This window comes from Accipiter gentilis, chromosome 5 (genome assembly GCF_929443795.1).
Source record: "Accipiter gentilis chromosome 5, bAccGen1.1, whole genome shotgun sequence".
NCBI lineage: Eukaryota > Metazoa > Chordata > Aves > Accipitriformes > Accipitridae > Astur > Astur gentilis.
The window spans coordinates 46,143,089-46,167,130 of record NC_064884.1 but is presented as its reverse complement, the minus strand read 5'-3'; the positions used below and the strand labels follow the sequence as shown (position 1 = coordinate 46,167,130).

General features: G+C 36.0%; 3 protein-coding genes across 5 annotated transcripts; all 3 read left to right on the top strand.

The window, feature by feature from the left end:
* Window positions 1-369: 369 nt before the first annotated feature.
* KRT20 (keratin 20) lies at window positions 370-5,642 on the top strand. Of its 2 annotated transcripts, XM_049800472.1 has the most exons (8): window positions 370-792; window positions 1,553-1,635; window positions 1,845-2,001; window positions 3,129-3,290; window positions 3,373-3,498; window positions 3,654-3,874; window positions 4,843-4,883; window positions 5,545-5,642. In XM_049800472.1, exons 1-8 carry the CDS (start codon window positions 370-372, stop codon window positions 5,640-5,642), a joined length of 1,311 nt encoding a protein of 436 aa, XP_049656429.1. The 2 variants fall into 2 exon arrangements, with proteins under 2 accessions (XP_049656429.1, XP_049656430.1); XM_049800473.1 differs by lacking the exon at window positions 4,843-4,883 and having other exon boundaries at window positions 3,654-3,870; window positions 5,542-5,642.
* Window positions 5,643-8,147: 2,505 nt separating this feature from the next.
* Window positions 8,148-11,735, top strand: LOC126038574 (keratin, type I cytoskeletal 12-like). 2 transcript variants are annotated; one of them, XM_049800455.1, is made up of 8 exons: window positions 8,148-8,804; window positions 9,348-9,430; window positions 9,659-9,815; window positions 10,094-10,255; window positions 10,354-10,479; window positions 10,853-11,064; window positions 11,348-11,430; window positions 11,638-11,735. In XM_049800455.1, the coding sequence occupies exons 1-8, from the start codon at window positions 8,148-8,150 to the stop codon at window positions 11,733-11,735; spliced, it is 1,578 nt and encodes a 525-aa protein (XP_049656412.1). The 2 variants fall into 2 exon arrangements, with proteins under 2 accessions (XP_049656412.1, XP_049656411.1); XM_049800454.1 differs by having other exon boundaries at window positions 10,853-11,070.
* A 4,167-nt stretch (window positions 11,736-15,902) lies between these two features.
* KRT222 (keratin 222) lies at window positions 15,903-22,593 on the top strand. The gene is made up of 6 exons (XM_049800179.1): window positions 15,903-16,018; window positions 18,115-18,243; window positions 19,016-19,236; window positions 20,303-20,379; window positions 20,560-20,665; window positions 22,039-22,593. The coding sequence occupies exons 1-6, from the start codon at window positions 15,923-15,925 to the stop codon at window positions 22,250-22,252; spliced, it is 843 nt and encodes a 280-aa protein (XP_049656136.1). The 5' UTR covers window positions 15,903-15,922; the 3' UTR covers window positions 22,253-22,593.
* Window positions 22,594-24,042: the final 1,449 nt, after the last annotated feature.

Genomic DNA, 24,042 nt, shown 5'->3' with positions numbered 1-24,042 from the left:
CTTGTTTGTTCAAAAGGACCATAGAGAGCATGGCTGCAGGTATACTGTTGTAAATGATTCAACAGTTCATTTGTGTTTTATCTATTATTCAAAATAATAACAAAGCAAGCCAAACTACCTGGGGAGTTTTTCTCAAACAGAGGAACACATGAAAACCCCTTTACATAATACAGAGTGTGGGGGCAGTGTGCTATGTGCTATTTGTGCTGACACCAGTTATTATGTGTCAATAGAGGTGAGGTTTATAACTATTGTGCTTCCTCTTTGAAACACAGTATAAAGGTTTACAGAGCACGCACTGCTTTTCACTTCAGCTGCTCTCCATCTGTGTAGGTTTAGCCGTTTCATTTTAGAAGACAAAGAAAACAAATGGCGTTCTCTAACAGAAGCCTTCAGTGGCGTAGAAGAACATCCTTTCAACCTACTGCACTCAGTGTCAATGGTTCAACCTCCAGGAAAATGGCCATCCAAAAGATGCAGGCACCTAGTGTCTATGGGGGAGCTGGTGGCTATGGCACCCGTGTATCTACCAGCACCAACTATGGACAAGGCTTTGGTGGGAACTTCCAGCTTAATATTACTGGTAATGATGTGCTGCTCACTGGCAATGAAAAATCAACTATGCAAAATCTAAATGACCGTTTGGCTTCATATCTGGAGAAGGTGCACTCTCTAGAAAAGGCAAACTCCCTGATTGAAAAGCAGATCAAGGAGTGGTATGAGAAGAATACCACAGTCATAAGGTATGACTATAGCTCATACTTTAAAACAACTGAAGATCTCCAGAAGAAGGTAAGATATCATATAACCATCTATAAATATATGAAATGCAATTATTGGGAAGATAGACAATAATCTATTGTAGAAAATGAACTTTTCTAAATTGCAATTGTCTCAGCTAAGAAAAATTAATGCTTTATTTTGATCAGATACAAATTAGTGACAGATTTTACATAATTTGTGATACTAGATATATGTCTGCAGATGTGAGTAATCTCATACACGAAAACAAAATTAATTAATCCTCCTGTATTTGCCTTAGGTAATTTTAATTAGTGAAAGTACTAATGGTAATTTACATATTCAAATATAGTTTAGCATTTGTCAAAGTGTTTTTTCAGAAAAGAATGTCAAATGCTCAGACAAAATAATAGATCACTACTTGAAATAGTAAACTACCACTATAAACAATAAAATACTCCCACAGCAATCAGCTGATAGATTTGTCAAATTATGTTTCCAGTGAACTTCCTTAAATCTTTCCCCTCTTACTTTTCACCAGTTCAATTTCCCATCCTTTAAAAGCAGTTCCTTTTCAGAAAGCAGTTCATCCCAACTATTTTATATACCTATTTTATGACAGGATAATTTGCCTTTTGGAGAACCCTAATTCCTTCTGTGCACTTCAAAGGGAACTTAGCTTAAACCTAGATGACTAATAGACAGCTAAAGTTAACCGAGATGAAGCCCACATGCAGTATTAATTTCCAGAAATGGAGCAAGTGTGCTTTTATGTTCAAAGATTCATTCCTTTTCAACTATTTCTTTTTAGATTGGTGCTGCACAGTTGGAAAATGCAAGGCTTGCCTTGCAGATTGACAATGCCAGACTGGCTGCTGATGATTTTAGACTGAAGTAAGTTCCATGATGGTTTCATAAATTCTCTTTCCTGCTCCTCTTATTCATGAAAGCTTCTAGTTATTAGTATCAAAGCTGAGAAGTAAACATTTTCTAACATAAAGTTTAATAAAAAGTTTACAGCTAAGGCTATAGTAGTTACTGATTCTAACATTTACATCAAAGAGTTGCATTTTCATGATGACAAAACAAGCTTTATTTTACAGGTATGAGAATGAATACCTGCTCAGGCAAAGTGTCAAGAGTGACATTAATGGACTGCTCCGGGTTTGTGATGACTTGACTTTGATGAAATCTGATTTGGAGTCACAGATTGAAAGTGTGAATGAAGAACTAGCTTTTCTTAAGAAGAACCATGAGGAGGTGAGAGCAGCCAAACACTGTCAGGGAGAGATGTTTTTAAGTGCCATACATAAACTCAGCCTCACTAGGAATAATGAAATCTTCATGGTTAATCTGAAAGAATATTACACTTATGGTGGGATTCAGCTCCAGATTAGCATATCAAAATTTAGGTTCCTATTCATATATTACCTTTGTGAATGTGCCTATAGTTCTATTACAATCAACTGAGAGACAGTCAATAAAACAGACATACCGTAGAGAGTGATTCTGATCACTGTAGAGCAAACACCTATTGGCTGGTCAGCTGGGACACTCTCTGGCCTCTACTGGTTGTAACAGGAACTCTGGCTCATGCAGAGATACGTACAACTTAGATATGTGTACTCGGTATCTCCTGGGAGTCTAAGTTCAAACTGAACCTCACCCTTAGCATTACATTTATAGTTTCAAAGACCTACAAAAGTAAGAATGTTACACAACCATTGTTTATTTCCCCTTTTCAAGTAAAGACACAAACTGAAATCCTAAATTCAAAATTACTCTTAACAAAATCTCAGTTATGGGATATGCCCAAGTTTTCCTCTTAGTGTCATATTATCAACTTCAAAACTGTAAATTCCTCATCACATTGCAGAAAATACATTCTTTAAGCACTGTATTAGAAAGATCCAACCAAGAAAACCAGCCAGCCTAGCCACCCACTTAAAACTGTGCTGTGCAGGACTGAGGCATTTGCATCATTTCTATGTGTGTGGCAGTAACTGACATCCAAGCTATTAGGCATCAAAGATTGAACAGCTCCAGAAACCGAGTGAAGGTTTTCAAGAATAATTTGTGGTTTAGGAGTTGCTACCCCACAAAAGTATACAAATGGGAACCATGACTTCTACACTTATTCCATAGATCTGGTCCTGAGGAAATCATCATTTTATAATGTTTATCTATGATATAGCATTTATTGCTACAAAATAAGTAAAATGTTCTAACATGAGGTGCACTAAACAGTATTTACAAGGTGATTAAGTTATCTTGCCCTGAGGTGCTGTTTAAGAATTACTCCTATGTCGGTAGATTTTGATTTGCTTCCAATATTCAGGATTGAAAGTTCCCTTTAGTTGATGCTAATACAGTCCTCATTGCTGTAGGACGTCGACAGACTGCGCAAACAGGTGAGCAGCTCAGTTAATGTAGAGGTGGATGCTGCTCCAAGTACTAATCTTGCAGCTATTATGGAAAACATGAGACAGCAATATGAAGAAATGGCAGAAAAGAACCGTCAAGAAGCCAAAGAACGATTTGAAAAGCAGGTAAGGTCAATTACTTAAACATCAGCAAGAACCTCAGTCATGTCTAGTTGCAGTTTACAGCCCCTCCATTTTTGCATTTCAGACAGAAGAACTGAACCAGAAAGTAGCAATCGACACTGAACAGCTGCAAGGCCAAAGGAGAGAGATCACCAACCGGAAACAGATCTTTCAGGGTCTGAAGCTACAACTACAGACCCAGCTTAACATGGTAAATAATAAAGAGTACTTGAAGTAAGGACTGCGTTTAGTACACAGTTACATGCATAAATATAGAAACTGAGAGGCTTTTCAATCAAAATTCTATTTTAACACAAAAAGGTACCCTCTTGAATAATGTACCTCTCTTCTTTTCATTGGCTGTAGAAAAAGCCTTTAGAAGATACTCTGGCTGAAACTGAAGCACGTTATAGATACCAGCTAACCCAAATACAGGAAGCAGTTGTCAGTTTAGAAGCTCAACTGAGGCAACTCCGAGCTGACATGGAGGGTCAGAATAAAGAGTACAGTATACTACTGGATATCAAAACTCGCTTGGAAATGGAGATTGCCACGTACCGCCGTCTGCTGGAAGGAGAGGACAGTGGGTGAGGAAATACACGCACTTTGCTTGTCAGTTTAGTTTGGTATGACAGCAAACAATGTTGCAAATACTATCTATATTCACAAAGGCAAAAGTGTAAAATCTGCCACTTTCCAACTGGGTGGGGGGAAGAAGCCTGTTGCCCAGTTCTCAACTGTAGATTCACAGGAGGCTGCAGTTCGTGCTGGGTTTCAGAATCTGCTGTGGAACTCGGTTGAGTTTGTCTCTCTCAGCCTCTGCACAGGTGTATACTGTTACTCTTTGTAAGCACAGGTGTATACTGTTACTCTTCGTAAGATGAGTACCTGGATAGATGTTCACGCTCCAGAAGCATCAGTAATTCAATGTGGGATTGACTTGTCCATAACTGTAATGACTGTAGCTTCTGCAGACCTGGACTAACCTGGGCTAGATTATTTTTAACATGCTTTAGACACCACAGCACCTAGTCATACCAGAGCAGGCACTCAGCAAAAGCATATCGATCTTCTCTTGCAGTCCATGCCAAGTTTTGCAGCCTGCACTGGCTTATGCTCTGCTCTACCTGTGTCACTAGTAGTCAAGCTATTTAAAAATTTAAAGAGGTCCAAGTGAATTGACACTAAAATGTTCAGTTAGTCCAGTATCCCATATTCTGAAGTGAAAAGAACAGACATCTATGAAAGCGGGGCAAGCAGAGAGTGGTATTTCCCCCCAAGATTCTGCCTGTTCAGCTATTCTGGAACTAGATTGGGCATATCTGCATGAGCTGAAGTCATAGCATTGTAGAAATGAGTCTGCAGATTAATTTCACCTATAGCTTATGCTCAGCAAGTTTTACTTTAACAGAGAAAACTCATTTAAATACCTGGTTATATGTCTTGATGAAAGGACATTACCTGTCTTGATGAAATGTACAGGAAACATACAACAATGTTTCTTCAATATGTTAGGTGTCATATATTTATATTTTTTAATTTATAATTTAAACAGACATTTCCAAGTGGATGTACCTACAGCAGAGCTTGAAAAAGGTATGTCATACCAACTTCCTTATTTTTTGATGGCTGCCTGTTGAAATGTTACGGAACTAAGTAGCCTGATAGAAGACAACACAGTTTGAGAGCAAATAACCAGTGGAATCTTACATCAAGAAAGCAATCAACTGTATGAATAGATAACCTATAGGGATTATACAAAGCCTGTTTTTATGTATGTAATTCAGACGCCCAAAGTAAAATCACAGACTCCTCAAAGAGCCAAGAGAATGACAGAGAATTATTGAATTACCCTCTGGAGGACTTCAGAAGCATCTGCTTCTCTCCACTGACTACACAGGGAGACTAGGCTCCTAAATAAAGTATCTAGTTTAATAGCAAAAATATCCATTTCAGTGTAAGACTTTTCCTAGGTTTTAGGTCTACATGTTTGTGCTAAACTGAAGCAAAACTATCCGTAGGGATAGGGAGTTATTCAACACGATGTCCGCTGTAATATTATGGGTAACATACAGGATGTTCAAAGGAAGAGAAACCATATCCTGTATACCCCAAAAGCTTACTTCACAGTAACTGTATATTGAAAAGATGCCTTTATCTATTTTCTCATTGGTGGAATTTCTGCTAGTACTACAGTAATATTACTCTGTCAATATACATTGCATTTAATTAATTCTCTGTTCAATTTCATTAGCAGAATCAAGTAAAGTTAAGAAGATCAAGACAATTGTTGAAGAGGTGGTTGATGGCAAGGTTGTCTCCTCTAAGGTGGAAGAGATTGAAGAGAAGCTGTAAATGGCACCAGCAGAGAGGAGACGGCCTCTGAGCTTCTTGGAGCTGATGCCAAAACTGAAAGATTAAACTTTATAAAGTATCCAATCTAATTCTCTCTAAAACCCGGAGGGGTTGAAAAATGCCAAACTATCAAATCTCAAACAATTTTTTTCTTTTTTTTTTTTGTGTGTGTGTGAGTGTTAATAGAAATAGTAAGTTGCAAAGTACAAGATTTTGGGTTTACTCATATTGTGACTAAATACCTTGATGAATAAAACACAAATCAGCCTGTTATAAATGTATAATTGTTTCCAAGGCAGATAAAAACTCAGTATTATTTTTACTTACATCATAGTCTTAAAATTACATTAAAATCTTACTCAGTAAAAATTAGGAAGTCAAATTACTTATAGCATGAATTTACTATAGCTTTTAAAATAGTCTAAATTACATTTAGAAAAATACTGAAACAATGTTTACTGTTGAAGTTTCAAAGCACTAAGCTGGTGAAAGTCATTAGATGAAGACAAAATGGGACAAAATTTGCTCATGTGCTTAACAAGCTCTGGATAGTAATGGACTTTTCTGAAAGCACTATGAGAATTTTTGCTTCATTTTTTCAGACAGTTAACTTCAACAGCTGGTGCCCTAAGTTTTCTCACACTTTCAACATATTAATAAATGAAAAGTTTTTAGAAGAGAGCTGCTATTTCTGAGACCTTGATGGACACCTCATCAAAACTTTACAAAAAAAGAATTTACCAGATACAGATGATACACTCTCTATCAAATATGTTAGTTTCATTGCAATCCAGAGTTTAGCAATCTATTTTTTCTCTTATGTAGTAGCACATTTAGAGTATTTGTTTTTAAAAATGCATTTAAATATTGATTCAATGCACCTTTTCTGAACTTGAACTACCATTCAAATGTAACGCAGCTTCATTTTAGTAAAAGCTGATTTTCAAATAAATAAGAAGTGTCAATTTGCATTTCGTAATAAATTAAAGTGAACAAATAAATTGAAGAGGCCTGTTTATTATTTTTCACTCTCTGTGAATGTTTATATCACCAGGGACCTCTCTGTGAATGTTTATATCACCAGGGACCACAGAAAGCAAAGATATTTTATCAATAAGAATGTATTTTGCCTTTCAGTTCAGAAATAAAAAGACCACCATCTCTATTAAACCTTTTTCTACCAATAACTGCACGTACCCTTCCTCATACAGTGTTGTCTCCTATACCACACCCAGATCTTCAGTCCAAGAAGCCTACATTTTCCTCTTGACGACATAAACACAAAAAACTCTTCCTTTTGAAATCTCACCTGTCCAGTGTGTTATTTACTGTATATAAACAGCTGCCAAATAAAATAATCCTCTGCTTTCACTATCATGAGTCACTGATACCAGGCTATCAATTAATTTCTACACAAATGCTTTACTTAAACCTTTGATCTACTGCTCACAATACATTTCTGCCCAAAGAAGCACCTATGCTCCTAGATGTAGATAAATTAAAAACTAATACATTTCAGTTGACAAATCCAATGTTATAACTAAGCCAGAACAAAGAAAAAACAATTTTCTGTTTACCAAAATAACTTCGAAAGAGAAGTATATTGGTTTTGAAGTGTGTCCATGCCTAAACCTGCAACAAGAAGAGCTATATTCAATCTTTAGATTTATATTATAAAAAGCACAAAATACAGAAATAATTTTCCTTATTTTGAGATAATAGCAAACTATTTAGAAGAAACAATGGTTAGTTTTCAGCTCAAAAGTATAAACTGTTGGTATAGGCTACGCATATTACACAGAGATACTTCAATGATGAAAGGTTTAGGGCAGAAAACACAATATATTCAGTATAATCAAGTATATTCATGTTTTCATATTAATGATCAACCTGCAGATCACTGAATGTCCATATGCCTCTTCATAACTATTGTTGATCACTTTTCTTACTTCTTAATAAACATACAAGGAGCACTAATCTGGCAGACATTCATGCCAGAAAAGTATTATGAAAAGAAACACATTTTTGACACGCACACTGGGAAGTATGATATGAAAGGGATCACTCCACTGACTTAAGCATACTCCTATAATAATAGCCCCAAACCCAGAAAGCAATGAGTATGTAATGACAAAAAAATTACTTAGGAAGGATTTAAATGCGAAAAGAAATTTTTGTGCTCTGTTGCACATGGCAAAACATTATCGTGATGTCTTAGCTCTACTCCACCCATTTCCCCTCATACAGCAAATACCTGGAGGGCACCAGATTTCCACTCCCATTGGCAATTTAGATTGACACATATAATTTAGTTTGGTTAGGACATGCTAAACTGACTTCCCCTCCAAACAAGAAAGAGAGAGAAAGAATTAAAGAACTTCCTAGGAGGTGGGGACCACTACTGCAACACCCACTGCCTTCCCTATATAAAGGTTAAACTGTTCTCTGATCGGCCTTGCTCTGTGTTTTATGCTTCGCATAACAGATCAGGGCACCTTGAGCACCATGGCCCTTTCTGTGCGCACAAGTGGTGGATCCCGGCAATTCTCTTCTCGGAGTGGAATTGGTGGAGGATCTCTGAGAATGTCCAGTTCTAGTGGTGGAGGAGGCTTTGGTAGCAGTGGACTTGGGTTTGGCAGTGGATCTGGTGGAGGTTTTGGTGCTGCTTCTATGTTTGGTTCAGGCTCTGGCTTCAGTGGGGGGTTTGGGAGTAGCTCAGGTGGAGGCTTTGGTGCAGGCTTTGGTAGTGGTTTAGGTGGTAGCTATGGAAGTGGCTTAGGCAGTGCTTTTGGTGGAGGTTTAGGCAGTGGTTTTGGCAGCAGCTCAGGCACTGGTTTTGGAGGTGGCTTTGGTAGTGGCTCAGGTTCTGGTTTTGGAGGTGGCTTTGGTAGTGGCTCAGGTTCTGGTTTTGGAGGTAGTTTTGGCACTGCTGGTGCTGGGGATGGTGGCCTTCTTTCTGGCTCAAAAAAAGAAACTATGCAGAACCTCAATGACCGTCTGGCTGCTTATCTGGACAAAGTACGATCTCTGGAGGATGCCAATACTGAGTTGGAGCACAAAATCCGTGAGTGGTATGAGAAAAATGGCCCTGGCGCTGGTATCCCTGGATCTGGGAACGACTATAGTAAATACTATCCTATAATTGAAGATCTTCGAAACAAGGTAGCAAAGCAATGTACTTAAAAGTATCTTTACATTTGTAATTCACCTGATAATATTTTGGATAAAAATATTTTCCTTTCAGAAATCAAGAGCAAATTTATTCTACAGTACCAACGCTTGTAATAACCTGCCACATTGCACTAGTATCTTGTGTTGAATTTTTCTTGTATATTAACAGCAGTTCTGTAGCTATATCACACAATGCTGTGTGACTTGGTCTAATTCGAATAAAGGAGAATGCAGTTATGGAATCCAGTTCTACAAAATCCTGTAGATTACAAAGTTTAAGTTTTAATAAGTTTCATATTTCTTACATCAAGAATTCAATTCCTGAAATAGACAGACTACCTGGCAAGGTCTTCAGAGATTATAAACTATCTACTCATAGAATCTGAACTGGTATTCTACCATTAAGTGAAGCATGCTGATTTGCAGAAGCTGAAAATCTGTCCTATATATTTTCATAGTAAATTGTACAAGAGTCTAACAGCTGCAAAGCCATTGAGCTATAAAATAATTCTCTGAACTTTGTTTGTATTCCAGATCATTAATGCAACTATCGACAATGCAAGAATCATTTTGCAGGTCGATAATGCCAGACTGGCTGCTGATGATTTCAGACTGAAGTAAGTACATCTTTGTATTACAAAAACTTACCAATATTTTAAGGAAAAAATTATTTTGTATTTAAAAATCTCTTTCGTTGTAGAATACTTTAATATAATTATTAATCAATATTATAATAATTATGTGTATTAAGATTTCATATCAAAAGATATATAAGTACATAGTAATAGTTTGCATTTGACCTCATTAACCATGTAAAACATCATATTTAATTACTTTATTTACAGATATGAGAATGAAATGGCTCTTCACCAGAGTGTGGAAGCTGACATCAATGGTCTGCGCAGAGTTCTTGATGAGCTGACCTTGACAAGAGCAGATCTGGAGATGCAGATTGAAAGCCTGAATGAAGAACTGGCTTATCTCAAGAAGAATCATGAAGAGGTACTTTTTTTTCCTTTGTGAATTCATAACAAGGCAGATGGAATTGTGAAATATCAAGTTATTCCCTTATTTATGCCAGTGGGAGTTCCTTGGTTTCATTATTTGTTTTGTTTGCTCTTCTTTTTTGAGTTTACTAAGTGAAAGAGTGAAAGAAATAGGCATGCAAGCTACAGATTCTCGTTGAAACAGAATTTATATCACATATATTTCTTTACATATATTTTTGGTAGAACTATTTTGCCTTTTATTAACGGAAACTTTACTTTAAATCTCTCCAGGAGCTTCAGGGAATCCAAAGCAGTGCACTTGGCCAAGTCAGCGTTGAAATGGATGCTGCTCCAGGAACTGACCTGACCAAGCTTTTGAATGACATGAGGGGACAGTATGAAGTCATTGCTGATCAAAATCGTAAAGAGGCTGAAGCATGGTTCAATGAAAAAGTAACAACCAGAGACAGCAAATCCAGCTAAATGCATGTAAAAATGAGTTAAATGTTTGGAACAGTAAAATTACACTCTATTCTTCCTTGCTATTTCAGAGTGGGGAGCTGAAAAGGGAAATCTCCACCAATACTGAGCAGCTTCAGTCAGGGAAGAGTGAGATCACAGACTTAAAACGGACTCTCCAGAGCTTGGAAATAGAACTACAATCTCAGCTTGCCATGGTATGTTCTAAGGAAGCTGCTAACTAGTCAGAGTAAATTTTCCAAGTTCAAAAGTGTTCTTAGATCTTATACTATTATATAGGATTTAAGACTTGCATTTATTTTCTATTAAATCTTGCATTCTTTTAGTTCCTAAATAGCAGTAAAATATATATAATTGGATTGCAGGTAGTGTGTTACAAAGCAGATGAACTTTTATGTTCACATTCAGTGAAGCAGCAAAGGCCAGTTTTCAAACCGGTATTTCAAGAAAAAAATAATCTCTAAGTAATGAGGCTATACTTACTCCCATTAAACTATTTCTGTTGGTTTTGTCTTTGCAAAAAATTTGTTTTTCCTTAATCAGAGATTATTTAATATCCTTCTTACACAGAAAAAATCCCTTGAAGACACTTTAGCAGAAACAGAAGGAGGTTACTGTGCTCAGCTTTCACAAATGCAACTTCAGATTGGGAATCTGGAGTCTCAGCTGTTTCAGGTCAGGGCTGATATGGAGCGCCAGAATGCAGAGTATCAACAACTTCTAGACATCAAGACTCGCCTAGAAATGGAGATTGAAACCTATCGTCGTTTGCTGGATGGCGAGTTTGTGTAAGTAACTAATTTACATTAAATATCTCCTTTGTTTTATTTTCTGTAGCAATATCCTTTCCAGTAAAAAAAAAGAGGTAAAAACAAGTGGTACATTCACCGAAAGACAGTAAGGCACATACAAGGATTCTGAAATAATACAGATAGACTCTAACTGAGGAGAATGAATGATTTTGCTCCATATTTAAAATAATCTATCAATGCCAACATGAAAAGGGTATTTCTACTGATCTTGACAAACATTCTGCCATATTGCATGTCTCTGATTCACTTTTAGGAGTGCAGGACAGGGAGTAACATTTGAGAGCTCATCCTTGACAGGGTCCAAATCACAAACACAATCATTGGATTCTTCTCAGGGTATGTAGAACTTGATTGAATAAAACTTTGTTTCTAAAGTCATTCTTATAAATAAAATAATGCATGCTATTCTGTTTAACTACATCCTAGAGTTCATTATAACAAGAAGCCAATTTGAAAGGAAAAGGATGTAACTGTTCATGTACACATACTGCTCTGTTTTATAATTTTTAACACTTTGATAAATGTTTTGTTTATGATGTTTAGATCCTACCAAAACTAGAAAGATCAAGACAATTGTCGAAGAAGTGGTAGATGGAAAAGTTGTTGCATCCCATGTTAAGGAAGTTGAAGAGCAGATATAAGGCACAATCTGATGTTGCAAAGGAACCATTCACTCCATGTTTTTTCAAAGCCAAAATGGATAAATAATTTTGTTCTTTTGTGTGAAGTGATAAAAATAGATTGGCTTTTTACTAAGATTCTTTTACATAAAACAAAGCCTGCATTTTCATTCTTAGCAGCCATGCAATATATTTTCTGCTTCTGTCTACTGGTATTGCCTGTATTACTTTCACAGTGTTCTTCAAATGTATCACCAATTCTTTGTTCAATAACTAGAAATATGATGTACACATTAGCCATTTTATTAGATATGCCTTTTTATAATTTTTAGAAATTAATAGATAAAATAATTTTGCTATTCTAACCTCATTTTCCAGTTTTCTTAAGTAATAAAAAGGACTCAACAAGCTTTAAGATATTAGTCTCCCTTTATTCTTCATTTAGGACTGCTGCTTCTGATCCATATTTGCATTTTATTGGGTATCTTGCTTTACCATATACTATGTGTGGGGTATCGTACTCCCCATTAATTTAAAGAAATTAATCCAATGCTAGGAGACGTACATGTTAAAAAACCCACCTGTTTAAATATAAGATTAAAGGAATACTTGCTAACTTAAAATTTACAGCTATCAATTTAAGAGAGACGTTTTTGCAAACAGAACAACCTATTGTAGAGACTGCAACTGTAGCAGAAAAGGAGGGGTACCCTGGTTTGGAAGCACACAGCTACCCACAGCCATGAAGCGGTGGGTCCATGTCCCTGAGTGCCATCTGCTGGGAGCACCATGTGATCTTTAGAATCCTGAATTTGGCTTCCAGATGACCAATTCAAATGAACTGTTTAAAGGAATCTCATCCAAAACCAAATAATGAACAAAAATACAATCCCCTTATGCTTTACACCTTTGCTCGAGCCAAAATGTTGACAATTTTTGTGTGATTCTCAGATAAGACAAGGAAGTTACTGTGACCTCTTACATGTATATTACTGCATCTCTAGAATACAAACATTCTGCACATTTTATCACATCCCTTAAATGCTTGACTCAAACCAGACATTTAATGGGAGCACAGATTTCATACTGTGTTTCCATTCTGCCTTTTGTAAAACCCACTACTAGCATTTTTTCTGCTTCCTGCTTTGAACCAATAAAGGCCAGGGTAATTAAAACAATAGTCAAAGAACTAAATCAGCATAGTAGAATTGCCACATCTAAAATCCAGTCAGCTAAAGAAAAAGCACTGTGATAAATAACCCAAAGCAGTGAAATGGAAGAATCTTCCACGTATGCCAGTACAAAGAGGGAAGAACTTGAAAACCCCTTGAGTAAACGCACCATCTTCAGCAGTTTAAAGAAGTAATGTCTTTTCTAAAAGCATGGAACACAAGTGTACCTCTTTTTTTTCACCCTTTAAAAGCAGTGCTGATAAATAAATTAAAAGAATCTTACTACATGTGATGTATTTCGATATATTTTACTGTTGCAGACTACATTTCTTTAATTAAAATAATTACAGTATAAATTAGAATAATGATATCAGAAATAGACAAATTGAGGTTGTTTATGTAGTTGTGTATGATTACCAAGAGTACCATTATAGAGAAACTTTAAGATTATAGACTGAAGGAAATTTTTTCTCTAGCTAAGACAGGACAGCATTCATCATCTTTCTTTCCTATCCATAATTTTCTTCTCATATGTGGAAAACCTGAAACCGTACCATCTTCCCCATTATTGACAGCATCTCCAATCCGAAAAGAAAACCATGTCTCTTTTGTCTTCTTCTTCCAAAGACATATATACTTTCATAATAATTGCATACAAAGAAATATGAAATAATGTACATACCTCAAGGACCGCAACTGTGATTGCTACAAAATCATTACTCCCTACATAATTCAGTGTAGATTTCCACTCCAAAACCATGTAGTTTACCTACATACACATTAATCCTGAATTTAACATTATGATCTAAAATATGACTTAGAATTGCCTAGGGTGCAGTTTAGATGTATATAAAAATCTGGAATCCACTCTAGCTATTGTCTTGTGAGAAAGCAACAGTGGTAATCCAAAGCAGTTTGCTATCACTATAGCATTATTACCCTGTATCACAGAATCCAAATAATTGTTGCACAGTATCTGAACTATAAAGTTAAATAAAATCCAATAACTGTAATAGAATATGAACATTGAAAGTAGCTACAATTCAAAATTACATAAATCCTAGTGAAGATACAATTGCTTACACCTACCTACCTTTAGCCTTCAGGGATCTTGTAGCCAGATGTTCCCTTTACACCTGAAAAAAAGACAGAAGAAGAAAGCATTATTGCTAATTTCTTTTTTAAAAGCTTTTAAAAATTGTATCAACTGACAAATGTTTAGCTCCTGGTAATGTGAAGATTCATCCATAGATGCTTGTTGATGCAAAAAGTTTGGTCTGTGCAACCAAATCCAATATCCCTGCAAACCTCTATATTGTATTTCAAACATATACATTTCTGGATTCATTTCTGGATGCTAGACAGCCTTGACTTCACCTGATGTAAACAGAAGATGTTCTGAGTCCCAGGGAACTGAAAGCAAACTGTAAACAATCGGTATTGCAATGCAAAGTAAAAGGAAGATTTTAAATTACATTTCAAGTTCTTATTTGCTTAGATACATAGACTTTTCCTGCTAATGTTTATACTGTCCTAAGGTATAATATCTTATGTTTGTTTGATGGATTCTTAATGTTTTTATTATGTGATTGTTCCCATACCATCAATGAAAAACACTGCCAAGATTTTGGTTTTAGAACTACATAAAGCTAGAATAATTAAGACACTTGTAGAAAAGATACTGGACAACAAAACATTCTCATCTCAGTCCAGGTCAGCTGAAAAACAGCCAGCTAAGAAAAATAAAATCAGAACACAGGATCCTTTTACATGTGCCAGCGGACGGAGCCAAGAACAAGGAAGCTTTATGCATACAAGGAGACTCTTAAGTGGTATAATACTTTGACTTCTAAAAAGACGAGTGTCTTGTAAAAGTTTACTGCCTTTTTTCTCATTTTACTGAGGTATATTCTTATTTGGAGCCTAAAAATGCATTCTATCTAGCGAATTTTTATTTTTTACTGAAATCTTGAATTTTTTTCCTAAATATCTGGCATTGCGCATTACTGAAAAAACTTTGAAAAATTAGGTAAGAGCCGTTTTTAGCAGACAAGATCATTGGGATCATATAGTAACTACAGTGAGCCAGGAAATTAAGAATTCTTTGCAGAAAATACAGCACAGCACACAACCTATACTTCCTACCTCCCTGGTAGCTGTCAAGAAAGGTAAAAGAAAACTTACATAATCTGCATATTCTGTGAACTGAGCACACTGACACATGGCAGAGGTACTGTAAACACCTTCAGAGCCAAACCAGACACTTTTTCTGACAGCAGCTAGCTATGTTTGAAGTGTTAATTCACCAGAACTTTGCACCCTGCAGAAGAGGAGCCAAACCCTTTGCCACAAGGAGCACAAGCATTCTTTACCACTAGTAGTGCTGGTTCCTCTCCCTCTTTTTGTGTTTCTGCCCGTAAAAAACAGCAAAATGTAGGGTGAGAGGATGTCCAGGAGCCCAGCTCTTTTTCCAGATCAGGTCAGCCACCTGAGGCTTTGCCTCACTGACTCTCAAAAACCTTCAAGAATGGATATTCTGTAACATCCCTAAATAACCTGCTCCAGTGCTGCACAACTGCCTGGTGAAGGCCCATTCCAGCAGCCCTGCCACCAATACAGGTGTACTGCTGTGAAGCTGTTCCTCTCCCTTCCTCTCTGCAATTGCACTCTCATGCTGTGCAGCTGTAATTTTGTCCTTTGCTTTGTCTCTCTTAACCTCACATTTCTAAGGTTATAAAACCCCACAGTTATAGTGTAACAAAAACGTAAAGACATTGTATATGTTCATTTCAGCACATAACTTAGGAATCATCATTTTAATCGCTGCAAAAGTGACAGACCCTTGCTTTATTAACTTGCTTTTAGAAACGACTGGAGGCCTCTGACCTTCCAGTGCTTCCTCAAAAATAAAGCTCTGCAGCTTTAAAATCTGGCTGTACGCTCTCTCTCCTCTCACTGCAGGCAGGGAAGGCTCTGCAGCAGCCGGCTCATCCTATCAATAAGGCTCGGTTAGCCAAGGTGGAGGATGGGAGGAGAATGGAACTGTCCCAGCTCCTCAATGAGATCAGGGCAAAGTATGAAACGCTCACCACCAGAAATCAGATAAAGACCATCATCTCAGCAAGGACCCAGGTAATGACTTCATACAGACATACACCTTCCAGAGTAAGGAGACAATCCCTGTCTATACAATTCCTCCCTCAGCCTCTATGAGGTACAGTATTTCCTTTTCAATGCAGCATATTATTGGGGAAGGGATTTTGATTTTACTGCAGTAAGATGTGAGCTAGACGATACGGAAATAGATTTTGTTTAGGGTATGAATTCACACTAAACAAATGCTGTGTAATTCATCTGGATGTTTTTCTGTACCTGCAACACTGATATTGTTGTGATTTTTAAAATGATGACATATGCTGTAACATGGTAACCTCTAGCACCATTTAGTTATCCCAGAGGAAAAGAGAATCTGGAAAATCAAAGGCAATGTAAAGAATCCATTTATATACAGTAAGCTTTACCATTTTTAGCACCTATATTAAAGAAAACTGTACCTTTTCAGGAACTATTTTATATTGTTCACAGTAAAACTATGTTATACTCTTCAGCAAATATAGTTTTTTCTTTCATACAGATTGATTAACTGTTATCAATACACAATGCTACTATTTTAGATTTACATATAAAACATCTCCAAAACCCAACTGAACTTTGAAATAAAATGGCAAAACACTTTTCGGACATCAAACATGAAGAAATTCAGGGTGAAAATTAGGTATTGTATCACCTTGTTGTACTTCTTAGGCATTGCAGAAATTCTGGAGGTTTATTTTAACCACAGGCCAGACTACTGCTGCAATCTGGGTGATCTACACAGTAATCCAATGACACACAGCAGCTATAAACTAGATAGTTAAGCTAAGTTTGTATTTGAGTTTGGCACAAAGCAGCCAATGTATATTGATATAATCTTGTCACATAAATTCTGCAGTACCCTGGCAAAAATAGGGTAAGCAAAGAATAGAGTGTTCACTTGTGGATTAGCCAAATCTAGATTTTTCACCAAAACAATGGCATGGTAAAATTACAATAGGTCAGTATGTTGGGGGGGGGGGGGGGGGGGGAGAAGCTTATTTTACTTGCTTCATAAGACCTGAATTAAAGACTTTATTTTCTTAGAGTTGATGGCATCATAAGAACCTACATAAAGCAGTAAAATATGCAAAAGAGCATGTATTGTTTCAAGTGCTTATGGCATCTTCACCACTTGCAGTAAAACTCAGAATCCAAAAGGAAAATAACATTCATAAGCAAAACAATTATTTTGGAAGTTAAATGCATGAACATATTATCTAAATCAAAGACGAGCCTAAATCTAAAATGACCCAACACATGCTCAAGATTGGCCTAAAAACCCTACATTTTCTTGCAAACACAATACAGTGCTTGTGTGACTATTTACTTTTTTCTAAGAATAAGCTTCAGCCTTAAGGATGGCAAATTATCTCAAATAGTATTTTAGATCAGGATTAAGCTTAGAACAGGCACTTCACTTCTGAATTGTCACATTTAACATGGGTGACAGCATACAATCAGAAAACATGCCAATTTTTTCCTTCCTGTGATAGGTAAATCTTAAATAACCTGTCCTTACAGGACAAGGAAAAGTTGTAGATTTGGATAAAGATGCTACTCATGTTTAAATGAATGGAGGTACTTGCCCTCAGATGAGAATCTGAAATCCAGACAATGACTAGATCAGGCAAAAACATAATTACAGCAATTGTCAATTGTGATATATTCATGCAACCACTCAAAAGGGCTCCCTCTCTATAAAGCTGTTCTTAGAAATAAAAAATACATTAAAAACAAAGAACTTTATTCAAACCTGGAAGCTTGAACTGGCTGCAATTCCCCTTATTTCCATGAAGTTAAGCCCATTTACTCTAGAAGTGAATACGGTCTCAATACAACTGCTTAATTTGTATGGGAATTCCTCCACAACAAATATGTTAGACATAAAGATGTGGCCAACTACTTGCCATCAAACATAGCAGTATAAGGGCTTCCCATCTAAATGGTACATAAAATATTTACTCATCACTGTTAGCTTTAACAAATTTATATGACTCTCAAAAAATTCTAACTAGGTATTTTTATGTATCTACTTTATTTTCATTATTTGAATATTTTTTTAATATTGTTATCTTTTTTTTTATCCCCGGTAGCTAGAAGAAGCTACAATTAAAAGAATGGACAAAGATGCAGAAGCATTAAAGGCAGCCAGAGCAGAACTCTGTGAAGCGAGACGGCAGTGGCACCACATGCAGATTGAAATTGAATCTCTCCATGCTGTGGTAAGCATCATGAAATGAAACTTGAAATCTTCTGGGAAAAAAAATATCTTTTTCCTGATGTAAACTATTCCACAATTCTGTTTATGAACAATCACATCCACTATACAGCAGAAATACAACACACAGAGAAATGCATAGCTTTGCGGTGGACTTTCAGCTCATCACACAGAGCACTAACCAACAAGCAATAACCCAGTCATTGGTCACATTTAAGAGTATTACATGTTTTGATTCAGGATCTGCCATTCAATATACATGTGTTTTCATGTTTTCACACCTGCCAGACAAATACTTGCATAATACTCCCCCATCAAGTTCCCAGTCATTCTGCCTAACCAATTCACATCAGGTTTATAACTTTTTTTGAATCTGTGGACCCAATTTATCAATTCATTCATGAAAAAATATGTCAGCAATTTACTGAATTCAATAATATAGATAAGCTACAAGAGAACACAGACCACTCAGTTTTCATACAGTACTAAGCTGGATATCATTTCAACCATACAGGTAAAAGCAGAAATCTGTAAAATTAATGGTAGTGGATTTCTGGTACAACAGAAGGCTACATTTTTTTACCCTGTCTTAAATTATTACAGATTTTACTGGAAAATTTCTCAGCAAAAGTATTATCTTGAAAGCTTTACTCCTGTTCCTAAAGAATATTCTTAAAAGAACTGATGTAAAAATACACAGGTTGTTAATGAAAAGTACGTATAACATCTTTATGCATATACTTTCCAAATCTTAAAATATGAGTTAAATTTCACAGGAAAAGGGTTTGGAACGTTCATTGCGTGCCACAGAGCAGCAGTACCACATGCAACTACAAAATTTAGAAGCTGAGATTGAATGCTTAGAGAAAGAGCTACTGGAAGTGAGAAGAGGTATTGAGAAACAGCTTCAAGAGCATGAAATTCTCCTGAACACCAGGATGAAACTGGAGGAGGAGATAGCAACATATCGCAGTCTGCTTGAGCAAGAAGAGAACAGGTACTCGTTGTTTAGACAAAAAGTATCCAAATTTATCTTCCATTTCAGAACATCTCATTGAAATACTCATCAGAATTGTAAATACATGAATGAATCACTAAAAAAATCACAGTATAATAATATCCTTAGAAAAGGTTTCATGGTAAATGAACTTCACTGATTTCACACTTCCTGGAGCTCAGAGTGTCTCCACAATCCATTGCAGATAATTGCATGCTTGCTGCATCCTCACTTGAGGCAGCACATGTTGACGTAGACTTCGTATCCCATTAGCTGCCTGCCGTGGGTTCTGTTTGTCTCAGACCATTGGTGAAGCAAGTCCACACACGTGAAGTTCTGGGAGAGAAGTTCACGTCTCATCACATGACAGATGGCCATCTGCATGTGGAGTTCATACTACTCGCTATAATTCAGAGTGTTTTAAGGCACACGTTAGGATGCTATTTCAGAATACACCTTCCAGTGACATTTTGCCTTGGTTGTAACTCTTCATGTCTGCCCTTTCCCGGGTATACAAACACCAGTAGTTTGAAACGTAGACATGAGAGAGGCAGCTATACAAATGTAAACAACAAGGAGGATAAGGAAAAGGCAAAATATCACATCTTGCACTCAGCACTGGTATCTTAACGAAACCAGGCATGCGATTCTGAAATCTTTCACTAGAACACTGCCTCCCTCAGTCCTTTCTACAGAAAATGGAGTTTCGGTCCTGGAACTTCACACTTTTGCGTAAGAAGATTCCAGACAGGAGAGTCAGTTTCAAATTTAATGCTTCTAGCTCTGAAAATACACACAATTCAGTATCAATAAAATTAAATAACTCTTCCTAGCACACAGCAAACTGACGAAAAACTGTCCAAAAGTAATTAAGAAATTGCACAGATATTTTCAGTAACTTTCTTCAGTTCTATACTCAGAATGAGAAATCCAAACAAATGGTTGCTACAATCAAACAGAACTTCTCATGGTTCTCTTTTTTTTTTTCATAGCTATTCATAAGACAAGTTTTAGATTAAAGTAATTCAGTATTACTAGATGACTGTAATAATTTTTATTTTTGCAGGTTTCGTTGCTCTATACCTGACCAGAAGGATGACAAAAAGCCTACCACTAGCAAGATTGCCTTTACACTGCCTTCAAGTGAGTTTTTAGACACTTTCCCTTTAGGGGATTATGGCCCTAAAGGAGGTTCCTAACTACTGACAAATTACTGGTTATTACAAAAGGATCTTCTTCCAATGCAGCAGGAGGAAAAAATATCTCTAGGTCCTGTATCCTGACCTCGCTCTTCTGCATACTTATCTGGATTTTCTTTTACAGATGGTGTAAAGAAGCATGAAACTGAGAAGATGGAACTGGTGACAAAACAAGGAATCCTAGATGGAAATATTATGAAGGAAAGTGCTGAAGCTCATGGCACTGTACAGTAAGAGAAACATGAATTAAAAAAAATAACAATTGAAAGTAAATGGTGGGCATTACATTTCAGTAGCTTTGAGTTTTCCTTTATATAGTATCTGTTATATCATGCCCATGCAGTCAAGAAGCTCCAGAATAACAGTGATAGTTCTTGAAGGTATATTGAATGGCATGTTTTAACAATACATTAAATTTTAAAGTTCTTTTTATCAGCATTTACTTCATAAGCTAACAATATCATGGTAATGCTTCTGATTTGTAATTTGTATTTCTGTTAAGAATGAAACTATGAATAATTCATCTAGTTAAGGTTGAAAGCAAAAGAGCCCATACCATGTTTGCAAAGTCCCTCTGGGGCATATTTATGCATATAAATCCAGGCTTGGCTGCTCTACCTTGCTATTTGGAAACTCCTACGTTTCACCAATTACCAAACAGGGAACGGAGAGCTTGGCTCCTAAATGGACTTATGAAAGTCTGTTAGTATGCATTATGCACCTCAAATTACTTTAATAGTATTGGATTGCCCCACTCTTCTTTTTTTCCTGCTGCGTTTTAAGCTCTTTTGTAGACTAGCATTTAACGTTACGTTTAAAACAAACTGTAGTGTAGCATGTCACTAATACTTAACTGTAATCAGCTGTAGAAAACATGCAGAAATTTGGATTAAAAATTAATGCCATTATATGGTCCACCATATACACTCCATACCTGAAGCTTATTTTCATACATGAGAGTTGTTCATCTTACACAGTCTGACAGATTTGCACGGGCCTGCTTGGCTGGGTAGTTTACTCTACCTGAGTAAGGCCCCCAGAGTCAGACTTTTAGGTCTGGATCCTAACACATACTTAGAGGATGAAATCAGCTGGATTTGGGTGCCTAAATATTACAGAATCAGATAGAGATTTAATTCTCTGTATTTTACTTCTGCCCTTTTTTTATTTTTTAAGTTAATGTAGATCTACATTCTGAAGTTTAGATCTGAACTAGATTTTTCTCCTCCCTATTTTGAAGGCTTTCAGATGCAGGAATTCTGTCCTGCCCACTATAGTACACGGATTTCTTGCAAAGTTTTTGAACTTGGATTCCAAACTTTCTCCTTGGAAACAAACTGCCTGATGTGTTTGGAGCAGTGGTTTTGTAACCATGCCCACTTAAAAGTACAAAACCAAGAATATAATGAACCCTCACCCTTTATTTAGCTTTTCTGGAGAATGAACCTGTAAAAAAAAAAGAAAAATTCTAGTTTCTCAGTACCCATCTAAACTAACTTGATGCTTTGTTATGCAACTTATCTGTACATTTAAAAAGCAGTCCTGAAGACAGATAAGTCATATTGCCTAAAGGATCATAAATACATTTGCTTTATTGTTTCAGGACAGAAAAAGTGGATGAAGTCATTAAAGAATGGGAAGGTTCTTTCTTTAAAGACAACCCTCGCTTAAGGAAAAAATCAGTTTCATTGCGCTTTGATCTTCACCTAGCAGCAACGGATGAAGGATGTTTACACACTAAAAAGAAAACTCTTCCCGACATTGAAGTCAGGCTGGTAATGAGGAGATCTTGCAGTATTCCTTCTATCAAACCTTAACCTACAGCAAATTAACCCAAAGTTCATCTCCAATGGGCTCTGGAAATAAACTGTAGATGGACTTACACAGCCTGCTATCTTGCTACAACTACAAAATCTTACTAAGTACTTTGATTAATACAATAAAAACATACAAGTCTTTCAAAAGAAAGGGAGAAGAGCAAGGGAGTTAAGATTCCAAGAAACCTAACTTCTACTAGTTTTATACTCTGGGTGCAGCCCTTTAATTTTCTCATTATTGTTGTTTTGTAGAATTTCACCAAATATTACAAAAATTAAACTATAACTTTATACTTTGACATATTCTGCCTTTGTAAAAGAGAAGTTGTTTTCTCTTTCTGGAAATGAGAAATGCGTATTTCATTCTCTTAATTATTCAATATTACATACATATAATGACTGATGAATCCTTGTAATAATTTATATCACAACTGTCATACTTCTTGAAATATATTTTAAAATAACACTTTCTAAAAATTACATACAAAGATGCTCTTAAAATACATAAACTATTAACAAAGAATTTTCTTTTAAAAGTGGCTGGTATTTTTAAATTATTTTTTTTAGGCAACAACTGAGCAAAAATGTCTTTCCCTCACATAATTATACGCACATTTTTAAAAGTGTTGTTACAAACCAGTAATATTTTAGCCATATTGTTCCACTGATTTTGAAGCAGTAATTTCCACTGAAAATCAATCATTTTTTAATGTGTCCACACATACCTGTGCTACAACTTTCTTAGCCATAGTAAGTAAAATTATACTCCTTAATTGTTCAAAAGTAAGGAGTCAGCCAACCATTTTAATGCTGGGGTTTAATTAATTTTGCTTATTGTAACAATGTGAATTAAAATACCTTCAACAAATTCCTCTTCTGACAAATACTATAGCTAAGTTATGCTCTTGATCTAGTACATATAACAAGTCACTATCACGCCAGAGTACAACTACTATAGCCTCAAATCAAATGGACAAAGTAAGGGCTACATATTCAAAGTAAATTCTACTACATCCCTTAAGTATCCCCCACTACTACTGAAAGTAGCTATGGGCAAATACAAAGTACAGTAGGTGACCTTGCATCTGTACACAAAAAAACCAGAAATACAAACTCAGACATACTTCTTTATAACGTTGAGACAAATTTCAAACAAAAATTCAAACAAAATTTTATTAAGATAAGAATTATGGTTTACGCAGATTTAAAAGAGGCTTGGATGTCAGAAACTCTCACCAAAATCACTGGGATTGCAGGGGCTCAGGATCTAGAAAAACCAGATACCATATTTGCTGGTTTCACAGCAGCATGTCAAAGATTAATTTAAGTGTCAGTATTCACCTTATTACTTACAGCATGTGTTACAAAACCCGATACTACAAATTCTTTCAGTGTTAATTTATGCTTCTATCTTTTGTTAATGGTAAGAACAATGCATTTATATTGCCCACAGTTCTATATCTACTGTATGAAGCTGGCTAATTATCATTAACCTTAATACTGATCTGGTGTTGTTAATACTTGAGTATTTGGCGTCCTGAATGTATTAGCCTGCTCTAGTATTTTCACTATGCAGCTTTTTTTGTGTGCTTATACTCTGTACATTTTACAATACTTGAATTTAAACTAAGTTTTAATTGCTTTAAGGCACTTTAAACAGGGATAAGAATTTACCAAAGTAAATGATAGTACTACAATAAAAAAAGTATTAAAACTGAGTTTGCCCATGCATATTTTGTGAGTTTTAATGTGTATACCTTAAAAGGAAAGAAGTAACAAATACAAAATAA

Bases quoted from the DNA above. Each gene is read 5' to 3' on its own strand.
- KRT20 (XM_049800472.1), top strand. From the start codon at position 370: ATGGCGTTCTCTAACAGAAGCCTTCAGTGGCGTAGAAGAACATCCTTT. The intron at 1,636-1,844 runs GTAAGTTCCATG...TTTATTTTACAG, and splicing joins GCTGATGATTTTAGACTGAA to GTATGAGAATGAATACCTGC. The intron at 3,499-3,653 runs GTAAATAATAAA...CATTGGCTGTAG, and splicing joins TACAGACCCAGCTTAACATG to AAAAAGCCTTTAGAAGATAC.
- LOC126038574 (XM_049800454.1), top strand. From the start codon at position 8,148: ATGGCCCTTTCTGTGCGCACAAGTGGTGGATCCCGGCAATTCTCTTCT. The intron at 9,431-9,658 runs GTAAGTACATCT...CTTTATTTACAG, and splicing joins GCTGATGATTTCAGACTGAA to ATATGAGAATGAAATGGCTC. The intron at 11,431-11,637 runs GTATGTAGAACT...TATGATGTTTAG, and splicing joins ATCATTGGATTCTTCTCAGG to ATCCTACCAAAACTAGAAAG.
- KRT222 (XM_049800179.1), top strand. From the start codon at position 15,923: ATGGAACTGTCCCAGCTCCTCAATGAGATCAGGGCAAAGTATGAAACG. The intron at 19,237-20,302 runs GTACTCGTTGTT...TTATTTTTGCAG, and splicing joins CTTGAGCAAGAAGAGAACAG to GTTTCGTTGCTCTATACCTG. The intron at 20,666-22,038 runs GTAAGAGAAACA...TTATTGTTTCAG, and splicing joins GAAGCTCATGGCACTGTACA to GACAGAAAAAGTGGATGAAG.